This window comes from Pelmatolapia mariae, linkage group LG9, assembly GCF_036321145.2.
Source record: "Pelmatolapia mariae isolate MD_Pm_ZW linkage group LG9, Pm_UMD_F_2, whole genome shotgun sequence".
Lineage (NCBI taxonomy): Eukaryota > Metazoa > Chordata > Actinopteri > Cichliformes > Cichlidae > Pelmatolapia > Pelmatolapia mariae.
Window position 1 is genome coordinate 7,221,296 of NC_086235.1, and position 15,247 is coordinate 7,236,542.

Genomic DNA, 15,247 nt, shown 5'->3' on the forward strand with positions numbered 1-15,247 from the left:
AGTAAAAAATATAACCGTTATATATATATATATATATATATATATATATATATATATATATATATATATATATATATATAGATATATATATATGTATATATATATATATATATATGTATATATATATATATATATATATATATATATATATATATATATATGTATATATATATATATATATATATATGTATATATATATATATATATATATATATATATGTATATATATATATATATATATATATATGTATATAACTTTTTTCTACTGGGATTTAGACTTTTTGCTTTAACTTAGATAAATTGTGTTGATATAGTCTGCCAAAATGAAAAAATGACTCAAATTTCAGATATTTGAGGCTGTGCTGAAAAAAAGATACCAAACAAGGCGAGATAAACTGTTTATAAAGATGAAATTTAAAGGTAAAATCAAAAGTAGTCAAAAACAGCAAATTATACCCTGGACCCCAGAGGGTTCAGCAATTACTTCGGTGTTCCTCCACCTCCACAGAAATATCAGAAGTAGTCCGAACTGCAAAAGAAGCACGTATTCTCGGAAAAGAATTGATTTTCATGGCATATTCTGCACCACATCTCTGGGCGATCAAAGAGAAGAGGAAACTGTAGAACATGTTATATTTACACTGTGAGAAGGCAACTGATCCAAAACCTCAGTAACATAAAACTGAAACTGGATCTTATTGTTTTACTGAAAAAGTATTCAAGAAGTGAAAGTTATCGGGCCTTATTCCAGTTTTTAAAAGAGAGCAAATTGTTTGTGTGCATTTGAGGGTCGACGTGCCAGTTCACAATCCACACCAGTTGGTGGCGGTAAAGCACAATTTTGGTGTTTGACAACCGCCAATAAACGATGTAAAGAAGACGAAGCTTCTTCCGGGATGACAGACGGAGCTATTTTTTCATCCAAAGCGAAGAAAATAGTGAGTTTGGATGATAAAACAAACTAAACCAACGTTTGGATCGATATCTGCATCGATCTGCCCACCCTTGTCTCCTGGATCGTAGATGAGATCAGCGTGAACCACGTGGGTCTCTGCTCCCTGATCTGTTTCCTGTGTTTGGAAAGAGTTCCAGCTTCATCACGGAGTTTCTCTCGGTTTGTGGGCTCATCTAAAGGTAAGCACCGAGCTAACTTTACTGTGAGTTCAGTTCATGTTGAGTTTAGCTCCTGAATGAGGTCTTCTGCTGCTCTCCTCGGTGTCTGTTCACAGTTTATTGTCAACACGTTGAGAGAAGAGTGAGAGAGTGTTTGGAGAAAAACACCAACTAATCATTAGCTCAGCATGCTGGGAGAAGTTGAGCGTTTGATGGCAGAAAGTTGGAGCAGAAAAGTCTTTTCATTGTCCCTGCAGCTGTTTGTCTGCCTGCACCAAACCTCTACAGCCTCATTTCTATTTGAAGCGATAACAGGAAATGGATGAGAGCGATCTGCTGCAGTATCAGGGTCACAATAAACTTTATTGTCCAGCTGCTGTGGATGAACACATGAGAGGAAGTGAACTCCTACAAAGTCTCATTCTAATGAGTCTGGCTGCTGTAGAGTGATGTACAAAGTAAACAATGTTTATATTTGAAAGCACAGAGAATAAAAATATATTGTGACGTTAATATTATAGTGCGCATGCGCCAAACAGCGTGCAGCCTGTTGCAGTCGCTCCTGCTTTTTCTCTTAGTTTAGCTCTGTTTTCTTACGTATTCTTTTTTATGACTTGTATTTTCATCTGTTTATTATCTTTCACTTAAATAATTTCCCCTATGGATCAATAAAGTATTCTGATTCTGATCAATGTGCAGGAGAGTGTGAAGAATGTAATAATGTCTTCCTGTGTCAAACACAGCTGCAGTCAAATGCAGGAAGGAAAGCTGGTTATAACTGTTGAATGTGTAAGTTTAAAGGCCCCATCATTAAAGCACAGGTAGATCTGACTATAGAGATTGAAAATGTGACGTGATTCAGCGGTCAAACCGCAAAGGATTATGGGAACTCCTGGCAAGAGGTACTAGCGCACGCAGGCTTTCAATTGAAATCAGTTACACAGCGATAAAAAGAAACACAAAAGAAGTTGTTGTAATATTAACTGCAATAGCATGATAGCCACGGGAAGCCGACGGGTAAAGAGATCGGATTACGTCGTTGAAGAGAAATTGTTCAAGCCATGTTTCCGAATTAACAAAGAGGCGATGGATGGCCTGGATTGCAGCCATTCAAAGACCAAATATAACGTCCCAGAACACTCCAGCTCACATGTTAGTCTGCTCCAAGCATTCCCACAAAGGTCAGTGTTTTGTAGTAGTTAATACGTCATTTTTCATACAATATTATTGTCACTGCTACATTTCTGTAATGCGTACCAGAAATTATTTCCACTACTAATTAATTACCGTTGAGGTTAAGGAATGTGTATTTATGACGTCTTTGACTTTTCATCAAGTCTGTCTTTGTATGGACCGGCATTGTTCTCCTTCGTTTTGTACATTCCTTTTTTGGGGGGCAAAGAAAAAGCAAGAAGGCATTGGAACCGCGGAATACGTTTTGCAGTGCTACAAATGCTTGCGTTTGATGCATTGCTTTGATTGTTTTGCCACTAGTACCCGGCATGCAATGCGCGAAAGTCACGTGGTCTGTCAATCTCTATAGGGTTTTGGAGCGTGATGTCACGGGGGCCACGCCCTGTCCCGCCATGACAGTAGGCCAGACAAAGCACATGGAAGCATCAGCTATGGTTCGTACATACTGTGTTGTCGGTTGCAACGGTAGATCACACGATAGGGAAGGCAAGAAGCCGTAAAATGGGCTCTCTTTTCATCATTTCCCCTCCTGGAAGCAACAGGAGGGATGTCATGTATCCGATAATACTAAACGAAGACGTCAGGCTTGGATTGCAGCGGTCAGACTAGCGGATATCAAGTTCTCTGCCATCTCCAAACGAGAGCAATTGCCCACCTGAGAATTCATGTTGAGCGAGTAATAGGTAGTTTGCGTAACAAGTTCAAAATGCTACACACTACAATGCCAATCCGATTACTCATATCATGTGAGGGTGTAGACATAACACTGCTTAATAAGATTGTTAAGGTTTGCTGTGTTTTGGTTAATATGTGCCCCAGTGCGGTTGTCAAACCAGGGCCAAATGAAACTTGCTCTTGTTGAATATTCATAAAACTGCTGTGTTGCATGTACAGTTCATTGTAAATAATTGTACTTTCTGTAAAGTGGTTTCAATAAAACAGAAAAAAAGTGTTTATTTTTTGTTTTTTTATTCAAGATCTGTTCACATGTACTTAGCAAGTACATACACATGAAATGCAAACTATTTACATGGCAACACACAGGTGGCATCAATCGTGAATCGTTCATCTAGAGCAATTTTTGGGGCAGGTGCTGAGGAGATGTTATGTGCAACCTCTGGCTGTATCTTGGTCATATGGTCAACGTACTCACAACGTGGAGGCTTAAAAACGGCCAAATATTATACCCAACCCTTTCTGAATCAGATGTGCTCCTCCAGAGATTATAATTACGAAAATGATTTCCCCTATGCGCTGACTCCAAAGACAAGGTACGCGAAGATAGGACAACGGCGGTAGGCTGTCCGGGTTTCCACTCCACTGCCTTATTTCATATGGGGCCACATTACCGATGCACGCTATTTTTTCCAAGTACCGTCTCTTGGCTTCTGGGCGCAATCGGTCGCGATACAGCCCTTTTGCGCTGATTTTAAGCATGGTTCTGGCAGTCCCGCTTCCAACACAGTGTGTTTGTTTTGATTTGATGCCTTCTAATTACATGGCGAGGGAAAAATGAAAAAATTAAGTCTTTTGCTGTATAAATAGCGGTCATTTTTCAAAAGATACAGTAAATAAAGTGGTGTTAGTAGTGGGTGATATCATGTAAACACCGTCATGATTTTGTGTAAACATTGTCTTTTATAAACTATAAAAGATGGATTCTACATTGTAGCTGATGTGATGTTCTTTAAAGTGGTTTTAATTAAAAAAAAAATTAGTTTGTTTCTTTATTCAACTTTTGAACAGTGGGACTAAGTCAGTACATATTCAGTAAATGCAAATTATTTACATGGCAGTGCACTACAGGCATAAATCTAGATAAAACATCATGGGTCATTCCCACAACCCACAGCTTTACTGTGTTCCAGCAAAATACCCAATAGCAGTGACAACTCCTCCACAGTAGCAGGTGGGATTTTTCTTTTTGTAGGACGGCTCCTTTTACCTTTTAATACGGACGGTCTGTTTATGTTTTGATCGAGAGCCTTTTTTTGGACAGCTGAAGAGGAGAAGTCCATCTTCTGGCCAACCTCTGGCTGTATCTTGGTCATATTACCAGGCAAAACCCAGTATGCAGGTTCATCTGTAGCAGTCCTTGTGCCACAGATCTGCACTGTTGCTTCTACATTAAACAGAAGAGCAGCAACATGGATGCAGGTTCCACAACTCCGGCCATACAGCTGCAGTGGGCGGCTTCAACCTTCCCTGTGATGCTCACAGTGACCCATGGCTGCAATGCTGGTTCATTCAGTCTTTGAGAGTGCAGGACCTGAAACACACACAGACAAAGTTAATTTAAAGACAAGAACTAATGAGCCAAGGCTGACATAAATGTGTTTTATCTACTTTATCATAAATGTAACAAAGTGTTTAGAAAGTTAGCACATACATGTCATTTTTCATTTTTTTATGTATCCATCTATAGAACCTACATGTTATAGTCTAAATCTGCCTGCAGAAAATGAACCTGAAGTATGTAATGCAAGGATGTAATCACTTTCAAGCTGGAGAAAGCATAAAGTGACAATTATGAATTTAATATAATAAGGAGATCCTGCAGGGCATTAATCAATGTATAAAATTAAAATAAAATGTATTTTTAGTGACACAGGATACAAACATGGAAGCAAGATGTATAATTTGAATTATTTATAAGAAATATGAATAAGTTATTGCAATTTCTTTAACCATAAAGAATAACTAAATCCTTTAGGACAGGGGTCAGCAACCTTTAACACCCAAAGAGCCATTTGGACCCGGTTTCCACGGAAAAGAAAACACTGGGAGCCGCAAATACTTTTTGACATCTAAAATGAAGATAACACTGTATATATTTTTACTTTTATGCTTTGTGTGAACAACTAAGGTGTGTTGCTTATGAAATCCATGAAGTGCTACAGAGAAAATTACATTTTATTTATGTAATTAACACATTTTGAACTCTTAAATATAACAAAAGGAAAGACACCCAGCTGAACTAAAATGATCCAGCAAACAAAAACTGTTGTGAGCCGCCACCCTTATATCGCCTTTGGGCTTTTGGAGCCTTGGCCTGGCTTTTAAAAAATAATTGGAAAAAAGCACTATGCTGCTGAAAAATGAAAAATAGATATTTGCAAAATTCTGCCTAAATATGTATTTTACCTGGTTAATGTGTGTGGCAGGGCGTGGTCAGGCAGACGCACCTGAGCAGCACCCGCTATCCCGCCTCACCGCCTTAACGTCTGTGGTATCTGTGCTGTTGCGTTGGTGTGTGTCGGGCTGTGAGCTGAAAAGCTACAGCCGGCTGTATGCGTACAGCAACCGTGTGTGAAAAGTGGTCAATAAAGAGATGCTGAAAAGCGTGTTCATGCAAACGTCATTGGGTCTGCCGTGATATGTTTACAATGGGACTTCTGCTCCTGAACCTCTGCGCACAGCGTCTGCAAATCGGGGCTTTCATCTTTACGCAGGACTGTAAGCTGTCATCTGTGAGGCGTGAACGGTGTTTGTTTTTAACATAGTTCACAGTGGAGAATAGCTGCCGACATAATGTGGATCCGAAGATCCATAATTGGCTTACCTGGGGTTGAAAGTCTCGATAAATGAACGGCGTTTCGGCGGGTACACCGGCTTCCGCGAGTGTGACGCTTATTTTGAGCGATGAAAAAATAATATATAGAATGTAATTTTATTTTTTATATTTCAATATCACAATAATCTTCCAATTTAGAACTAAAAGTTAAAAAAAAAACTAACATAAATAAAATACACTTCAGCTAAATACTTCTCATTTATTTTCCCAAACCATGCGGAGCCGCACTATAAGGACTAAAGAGCCGCAGGTTGCCGACCCCTGCTTTAGGACAATGTCACATCAATGCACTGAACTCACTATGTTATCCCTCTAACAGCCTCCACATGTTCTCACTGTAATTTCCCCCTCGTGAATGAATTCATGCTGCACTAATCTGAATTTTCGGGGGAAAATCAAATGCATTTCACTCGCAGTACTCGAGCAGACTTACCTTTGTTTGAATGACGACTTGTACGCGCTGACTCCAAAGACAAGGTACGAAATATGTCAGGCTACATCAACAGCGGTAGGTCTTCAGGGTCTACTCCACGGCCGTATTTCATACGGGTCCACATTTCCAGTGCACACTATTTTCTGCAAGTACCACCACTTTGCCTCTGGACGCAATCGGTCTCTATACAGTCCATTCTATTTTGAGCTGCTTTTAAGCATCTTTCTTGTAGTGGTCGTTACAACACAGTGTGTTTGTTTTGATTTGTGGACCCGGAAAATACATTGCGGCGTGACGTCAACTCCAAAACCCTATAATTACAATTCTTCATTCTATGAAGTGAATGTTTAGCATCGAGTGATGATCAGATGTTCTGTTCCGTTTTAATAATGGATTGCATTTATATAGTGCTTTTCAAGGCACTCAAAGCACTTTACTATTCCACTATTCATTCACTCTCACATTCACACACTGGTGGAGGCAGCTACAGTTGTAGCCACAGCGGCCTGGGGCAGACTGACTGAAGCGAGGCTGCCATATCGCGCCATCGGCCCCTCTGGCCAACACCAGTAGGCGGTAGGTGAAGTGTCTTGTCCAAGGACACAACGTCCAGGACAGACTGTATGGTTTATGATGGAGACACTGAGTCTGGTTCAGCTGCTTTGTTGGGATCTGTATGTTAAAGAGTCTGTTTACATGGTGGAGTTGGTGGGACTGGGGGGCTGAAGGTGGGGAAAGTATGGGGTGGGGGAGTAACAGGTCTGTCCCTGTTTGTGGAAACCACAGGAGGAGCTGTTCAGGCTGTTGGCTGGGTGTGAGTTAGTGATGTGTCATTTGCGAACGAAACGGCTCTTAGAGCCGGATCTTTGACCTGAACGACGCGAGCCGGCTCCTTATCGAGAGCTGTGTTTTGTTTTTTTTCTTTCTCTCACCCTCTCTCTCGCACTTTTTTTCGGCTTCACTCTGCACGCGAGCCTTGTGCTTTGCGCTGGGAAGAGGGGCGGTAGTTACATGCGAAGTAGCACAGGAACAGAGCGGGAGGGAGAGAGAGAGAGAAAGAGAGCCAGGGACAACAAAGTCACATTAGAAAGGTATCTGTCAAGGGAAAGTTGTACTCTGTTGGTCAGTATATACTTTTAATGATATAAGTTTGCATATGATAGAATACTGCATGATGACCTTTTTATTACTTAGACTGTTGTCCACTACAGGACTGTTTTATAAATTCTTTCTTACAGCGATAATAGCTGAACAAGCTGTTATTATTTCACTCCTGCCAGGAAGAGGAGAGCTGGACACTCTTATCTGACGCTCCCTAACAAGAAGAGGGGCCGCGTCTTTCTGTATCCCACAACACACACACATACACCTGAACCACTCTTATCTTCACTCCCTACACACTAACATTCCTCTGCCTATGAATAGACGTATTCACTGTTGTATTACTTTTGTATATAAATAAAGACAAGTGCAAGAACAGAGCGCGCTTCACAGGGCCCCCACTCTTATGTGAGCGCTTTGTGAAGACGCCCCTTGCAAGTGAAAACCACAGCGTCTGTGTGTGTGTTTCTCCTCTTAGACTCTTAGCTGAAGAAGTGTCATTTAGAATAAATCTCTTGACAGTATCGTAATCATCCACAACTATTTTCAGTTGCAGATGATAAAGGATTCAGAAGGTTTATTCATGCAGGCCCATATGACAGAGAATATGCATCTTCTTTTTGTTTTCATATTTTAATTTATATTTAATTGTGTTGTGGTTTGCAGCGTTTTGTGTTGTTTCACTTAAAATTTGTTTAAAAGGAAAAAGCTGAAAATTTAAATAGTTAAAAGTTGAACTGTGAGTGACTAGTTGGTTTTTGTATTATATGATTTATTTATTACATTTTATGCGGAGTGAATAAATAAAAGTATATTTATGGTGGCCCCTAGAGACAAAGCACTTACAAACTCCAAAACACGTAAAAACTCCAAAACACGTAAAAACTCCAAAACACGTACAAACACGACAGAAGTGCTGCAAGATGCTCGGCGCAGTGTTGAGCTTTTGATGCCTAGTGGCTACACAAGCCAGCAAGTACCAATGACCGTATTTGGTGTGTGGTAGTAACAGGTAAATGAACATTTTTTTTAATCATTTGAATATATATGAGTGCTTGTGTATAAATACACAAAGAATACACATGCTTTCAATTGTGTGATTTAAGTGATCTAGGTAGCTCTGTTTTGGAAGTTCAGTTCATGCTAGAAATGTGTTTTGGAGTTTGTACGTGCTTTGTCTCTAGGGGCCACCGCATATATTTATATATAAACATATATAAATAAAACCACTTTTTTTACATTAGTAATTCCTTTTGTGCATAATATATTATTGTTAATAATACATTAATTAAAGAAACAAAACAACCTGAAGAGCCGAAAGAGCCGTCTCTCTAAAAAGAGCCGGAAATCCCATCACTAGTGTGAATTGTTGATGGAGTCTTTAAACTTGTAGTTGCTGTTTTCCAGACTGAAGCAGAGTCGTTAGCTGAAAACTGGTTTTAGAGGTTCAAGTGAGTGAGAGATAGAGCTGGGCGATATATCGAGTTTTTTAAAAATATCGATATATTTTCATACGAGATATAAGATGTGACAATATCGTTTATATCGATATAGTCTATGTTACGTTATAACTATACTTGTGGAGCCGTAAGTTTGCCTCTCTTTCGTCCATTTTTGTCTCTACGCTGCATTACTGGGCCTCACCTCTCCTTCACTGAACAACTCCCCCTCCCCCATAGCTTCACCTGCAGGCAACGACAAGATGAACACTGCAAATCTCCGGTAACGAGTTACCGCGGATTGCCCCGTGCGTGGGGCTAGACGGCGTCAACATGTTAGCGAGCTAACCACGCTAACGAGCTAACCGCGTTAACGACCTAAAATCCTTTCATTCTCTCAAAAGTTGACCGCGCGCCTTATGTATGAATTCTGGTTGTGCTTGATGACCGCGAACCGTTTTTTATGTGGTACACGGCGCTCAGCAATCTGTCAAAAAATGTTTTAGTATGACTTTGGTAAGCTACGGAGCTGCACCACTTGATGGATTGTCGGAGCATTACGGCTACCGTAGTCTGGAGCCTCGCGGAGTGATACATACTGTGCTTCAACGTAATATTACCGAATTGTGTGTGTATAAGGACCATAAATGGCACCTGTTAAGAGACACGGTTAACAGGATTTCAAACTCAAGGCTGTCAGTCACGCAGTAGAACTTGGGAATAGAGCAGCTGTGAAATCTTTTAGTTTACATTTTGACTGCACAATTGTGAGCTTTTTGTTATGCACAAAAACAACATTGTGTTCTTTTATTTATGGAGCATTATTATTTAATAAATGCTGATAATTTATTTTTGAGTAAATTCTTCATGTACATCTATGCTGTATGTTAATAAAGCAGCTTTGACTTAACTCTCTTTTTGTTCTTACCTTATGGCTTAAAAAAAAATCGAGATATATATCGTATATCGCCATTCAGCTTAAAAATATGGAGATATGAATTTTGGGTCATATCGCCCAGCTCTAGTGAGAGGGTTACCTCACTTTGCAGCACAACACGTCTCACAAGATTTCTACAAGCAATCAGAGTGAAATTTGTACTTTGTGTTGTCAGATGAACATATGAGACACTTTGACTCTTCAGTGCAGTGTGGAGCCTAACAAAGATCTGTTTTGTGTCCCAGCTGATCAGCAGGAGGAGAAGAGTCTGACGGAGCAGCAGAGGAACATTTTCAGCCATCTGGACTCAGCTGAGTCACTACAGAGGAAACAATGAGCTCAACACAGAAGGTGAGGAAAATATCACAGTTTCACCAAATACGTCTAAAACTCTCATACTCCCAACCTGATATATGACTGTGTTGTATATTATTGTATACTACGTATTTTTAAATTATGTTTACAAACACTAAGTAGTCACAAGCAATTATCCTTCTTTAATATTATTAGTAGTAGTATTATCAGTTCAATTTTCAATTCAATTGTATTTTTACAGCGCCAAATCACAAAAGTAGTCGCCTCAAGGTGCTTTATATTTATATTTATTATAAAAGACGTGGAAGTACATTATTATCATTATTATTATTGTTGTTGTTGTTATTATTATTGTCATTTGAGCTCTGTAGTGTGGGCAGTTATAACGAAGCTCTTCATCATAATTTGTAGACTAATTTCTATTGAGAGCTCCAGTAGATTTTCTTAAAGTACAGGCTGTGATCAGCTGACCTGCTGCTCTCTGTGGATGTACACAACTGAATTCAACCAGATGTCAGCAGATGTTTCATCAGCTGTCCTGGCTGATTTCCATCCTCTACACTGACAGTACACTGTCTTTATATTAGACACTATACTGTTGGTATGAAGGTGGAACTCAGTGAATGAATGTCAGCATCATGAGCTTCAGTTTAAATGAATCTCTGCTACACTTGATGTAATCTAACTCTGACATGAGCACCACAGTCACTGTGCACCAGTCACACACTGTTCTTTACTTTAAATCCATCACAGTTCAGCAAACTAACCTGTTTATCCTGCACTAACCTGCAGAGGATCTTCATGCAGCCTTTAAATAACACAGTTAGTCTCCCTCAGATTAGGGCTGTTCGATATAACGATATATATCGGATGACGATATAAAAACGTCTATCGTTTCATTTTACGCTATCGTTTGTTTCGTGGTGTCGCAAAATAAACTGTTTATGGCAATATTATTTCATCGTTTTGACGGTCACTGTAGTGGCTATGTTAATTTCTTAAAGTTCTCTCTTTCTCTTATATTTAATATAACCACACTACAGACAGACGCGCTTGTTTTTATGCGTTGTCGTTAGCAACAACCACGGTAAAACCACTGCTTGTCCGCTTGTTTATTTTCCACATAAACCTTTCACAATAAAACTGAAGATCCTGTTGAGACTTTTCAAAATCAAGTGAATCACGTGAAATATGCAAAGTATTTACGGATGAGAAGCAAAAGAGAGCCGTCAGGTGCTAAAAAATAAACCTTAGACTCAAACGTTAGAATAGGATTTTCCCCGCAGCATGCTGTGTAATAAATACTCACAAAGAAAACGGCCGTTACAACTTATGTCTAAAAATGTATAGTTTCATACATCAGTTAAAACACTCGACTCCAGGTACACGACGCCCAGCTGGAAACACTTCACACAAGTCGAGCTGCCCGAGATTCACAGAATTTACAGAAAATGTTACATCTATCGCCCAATATCGTTATTGGGTGATAGATGTCTTAATATCGGGATATGAGATTTTGGTCATATCGCACAGCCCTACCTCAGATTGTTTTGCAGCATGTTTCACAATCTGAAAAAACATAATGTCCATGTACAGACCCAATATCTGATTTCCACACATGAGGACTTACAGTGGCTTGCAAAAGTTTTTGGCTCTCTTTAACTTTTTTCACATTTTGTCACATTACAGCCACAAACATGAATCAATTTCATTGGAATACCACGTGAAAGACCAATACATAGTGGTGGGGTTGCAATCAGACTCTGACATTTTCCTTCACTAAACCAAGCTAGTAACTGTTACATTGGATTTATTATTATTTAAAAAATGAGAAAATTATAGAAATATCTAATAAGAAACAACAACAGGAAATATAAAAATAAGTATAGAGCTGGTAAACATTCATTACTTTTCTGAGTGTGTTAGCATGCTAGTATTAATATTTGTGTACAGCAGGAAGGGATGGGCATGATTTTAGAGTGTTTGAACAGTCATGAATTATTTTTAACACCAGGTTGGATGTAATGTGTTAGAACTACCAGCAGGTGGGGATAAGACCTTTAAGGTGTTTGGTGCCACACTCCACCTTCAGGTTTAAAACTAGTGTTAATGGAGGGAGTTTGTTCAGTTTGTTCCACGACTGCATTTCACTCACTGCCTCTGTTTGTATCTCTGTCACTGCAGGACCAACATGGAGCGAGAAGTCAGAGCTCTCAGGAGGCCGACAAACCTCAGAGAAGAAAGGGAGATAAAACATACACCTGTGACGAGTGTGGGAAGAATTTTGCTTTGAAGGATAAACTAAAACAGCATCAGGTCATCCACACGGGAGTTAAAGCATACAGCTGTGACTTGTGTGGAAAGTCTTTTTCCTTGAAGAGTCACCTAAAACAACACCAACTCATCCACAGTGGAGTTAAAGCGTACAGCTGTGATCAGTGTGGCAGAGCTTTTACTCACAGTAGCAGCTTACAGAGGCATCTAGTTACCCACTCTGGAATTAAGGCATACAGCTGTGACATTTGTGGAAAAACTTTCAGCCTGAAACAGAGCCGAAATATACACCTACGCATTCACACCAGACATGATGTGTACTGCTGTGAACAGTGTGGCAAACACTTTGCTAAACACACAGACTTACAACGCCACATGTTTACCCACACTGAGGAGAGACCTTATAAATGTGACCTGTGTGAGAAGACTTTTAAATCTCCACATTACCTGAGAGAACACCAACAGATCCACACCAGAAAGAGACTCTCCAAGTGCAGTTACTGTGAGGTATGTATTTATATTTTTATCTTGTCATTTTAGCCTGACTGTTTGGAACAACTCTGCTCATTAAACTGTGTTAGCATGTTAGCAATTCTACTGCATGGAAAAGCAGCTCTGAGTGATTATTGCGTCCCGTATTGATTACTGTAATTCCCTCCTATTTGGTCTCCCGAAAAGGTCCCTTCATAAACTCCAACTTCTTCCAAATTCTGCAGCTCGGGTCATAACTTGCACTCCCTCAAGAGCTCATATTACCCCAGTTCTTCAGCAGCTTCACTGGTTGCCCATAGAAGCCAGGATACATTTTAAAATCTTACTTCTTACATACAAGTGTATCCATAAATCTGCTCCTTCATATTTGTGTGACCTGCTCCATATCACCACTGTTTCCCGCCTTCTCAGATCATCATCTGCTATTCATCTTACTGTTCCGTCCTCACACCATAGTACTATGGGGAAAAGAGCTTTCAGTCTCTCTGCATTCAGTTATAATTTTAGTATTACTGTAGTATTATGGTGGTAGTATTGTAGTTTTTACAGCCCAGTAAACTGAGTTTTTTAACTGAAACAGTAAAATGTAATTGGACGTCTGCAGAGATGCTCTTTATTTCAGGCGACGTTCAGGATAAAAATGTTGAAGGACTGACTAACACTGTCTTTGTGTCTTTGTTTAGAAGCAGAGCGACACAGATGGATCCAGTTCTCAACCCTGTCATCACTGTGGTGGTGGGAAAGAGTTTCATTGTGACCTTTGTGGAAAAACTTTCAGTCAACAACACAACCTAAAAAGACATCAACGTAGACACACTGTAGACAAACTGAAATACTGCAAAGAATGTGGGAGAAGCTTCCCTACATCGCATCACTTAAAAGAACATGAACTGATTCACAGTGGGGTTAAAAATCACCTCTGTGATCAGTGTGGGTCATCTTTCACCCTTGCAGGTCAGCTTAAAAAACACAAACGAGTCCACACAGGAGAGAAACCATACAAGTGTAGACACTGTGACAAAAGCTTCTCATGTTCAGGTAGTCGTAACAAGCATGAATGTACACACATGGAAGGAAACTACAGCTGCGACCAGTGTGACAAGAGCTTCAGGAATCTCAGTTCATACTCCGAACACAAACGATCCCACGTTAGTAATAAACTGTTTCACTGTTACCAATGTGCCAAAATATTCACGTCATTATCTGCTCTGTGCAAACATCAGCGTGATCACTCAGGGCTGAAATCACTCCCATCACAGTGAATCTGAAGAGACAGAAAGACCCTCTTCTGGTTTCAGGGTCAGACTTAAAACCCTTGAGATCAGGCTCCACAGAGTTCAGATGTAAAAATCTGATGAGACAGCTGTGAACAAAAATGTTTCTCTAGTAACGTTTTAACCCTCAGGGGTCAACGGCATGTCAAAATCACATGACCAATTTAAAAGCAAGAAGATGCAGTAGCTCAATCTCCATTTCAACTTTAGTCAAAAGTGTGGACTTCAAACTATGTACCAGTTTTTAAATTGTGTTGACAGGCCATGTAAAACCAGATTCATGATTTTAAAAAAAAATACATGCAATGATTTTTTTCTGAATAAAACAGCATTGTATTTAGAGCACGAAGAAAGTGTATAAGCGGCATTTTCTAAGGAAGGCACTAGCAAACAGTCTCCGCTTGCGGGCAAAAAAATAAATAGATAGAAAAAACATCCCTTCCCTATTTGTGTTAAAGTGTACTATGTCAATCAATAAAAAATTATATGGCAACATATGGCATTTGGTTGTTTAGCAAGATGGAGAAATTTTAGGAGTGACGCCAGTGAGATGGAGAGAGTGAGCAAAAGAAAGACAAGTTTTGAGATGTGAGACATTAGCGACAGTTACCGTGTTTGCAGTGTTCAGTTGGTGTGTAGTGTAGTCCATAGGTTTGTTTTGTGTGTCATATGAATGAGGCAACTGCTAAATGCAAAAAAGCCACCAATGGCAGTGTTGTGGATTTTTTTATGACATGTATATCTATATACACTGGACTTATACTGACATGTATACACTGTTGTTACATTGAAATTGTTAAATGTTGTCATTGTTTTACTTACATTTGTAAACCTTGTCTTTACCTGTATGTTTAGAGACAAGAGTTAATTAAACTTACTGAGTGTGCACCTGGGACTCTTTCTCTCTGCTCTTCTTTATTGCCTCATGTTGTGTCCAGCGTTTCCAAAGCCTATCTGGTAAACAAACCTGGGCTGCGGGGGATGCACCTGGGATTGTTTTTTCTCACCTCAGTTTTTCTTCCTGTTCTTATGAGTCTAAATATTAAACTCTGTTCTAAGAATTCTACTCTTTTCCAGAGGATCTTTTTGAGTGCCTTGAAC

General features: G+C 39.5%; 1 protein-coding gene across 3 annotated transcripts; it reads left to right on the forward strand.

Moving 5' to 3' along the window:
- The first annotated feature begins 879 nt into the window (after positions 1-879).
- LOC134635008 (zinc finger protein 271-like) lies at positions 880-15,034 on the forward strand. Of its 3 annotated transcripts, none has more exons than XM_063484515.1 (4): positions 880-1,134; positions 10,037-10,142; positions 12,291-12,887; positions 13,556-15,034. In XM_063484515.1, exons 2-4 carry the CDS (start codon positions 10,125-10,127, stop codon positions 14,132-14,134), a joined length of 1,194 nt encoding a protein of 397 aa, XP_063340585.1. In that variant the 5' UTR covers positions 880-1,134; positions 10,037-10,124; the 3' UTR covers positions 14,135-15,034. The 3 variants fall into 3 exon arrangements, with proteins under 3 accessions (XP_063340585.1, XP_063340587.1, XP_063340586.1); XM_063484517.1 differs by having other exon boundaries at positions 13,559-15,034; XM_063484516.1 differs by lacking the exon at positions 880-1,134 and having other exon boundaries at positions 9,913-10,142.
- The last annotated feature ends 213 nt before the right edge of the window (positions 15,035-15,247 follow it).

Excerpts from the sequence above, each read along its gene's own strand:
- LOC134635008 (XM_063484515.1), top strand. Across the intron at positions 12,888-13,555 it reads CCAAGTGCAGTTACTGTGAG|AAGCAGAGCGACACAGATGG; the intron begins GTATGTATTTAT and ends GTCTTTGTTTAG.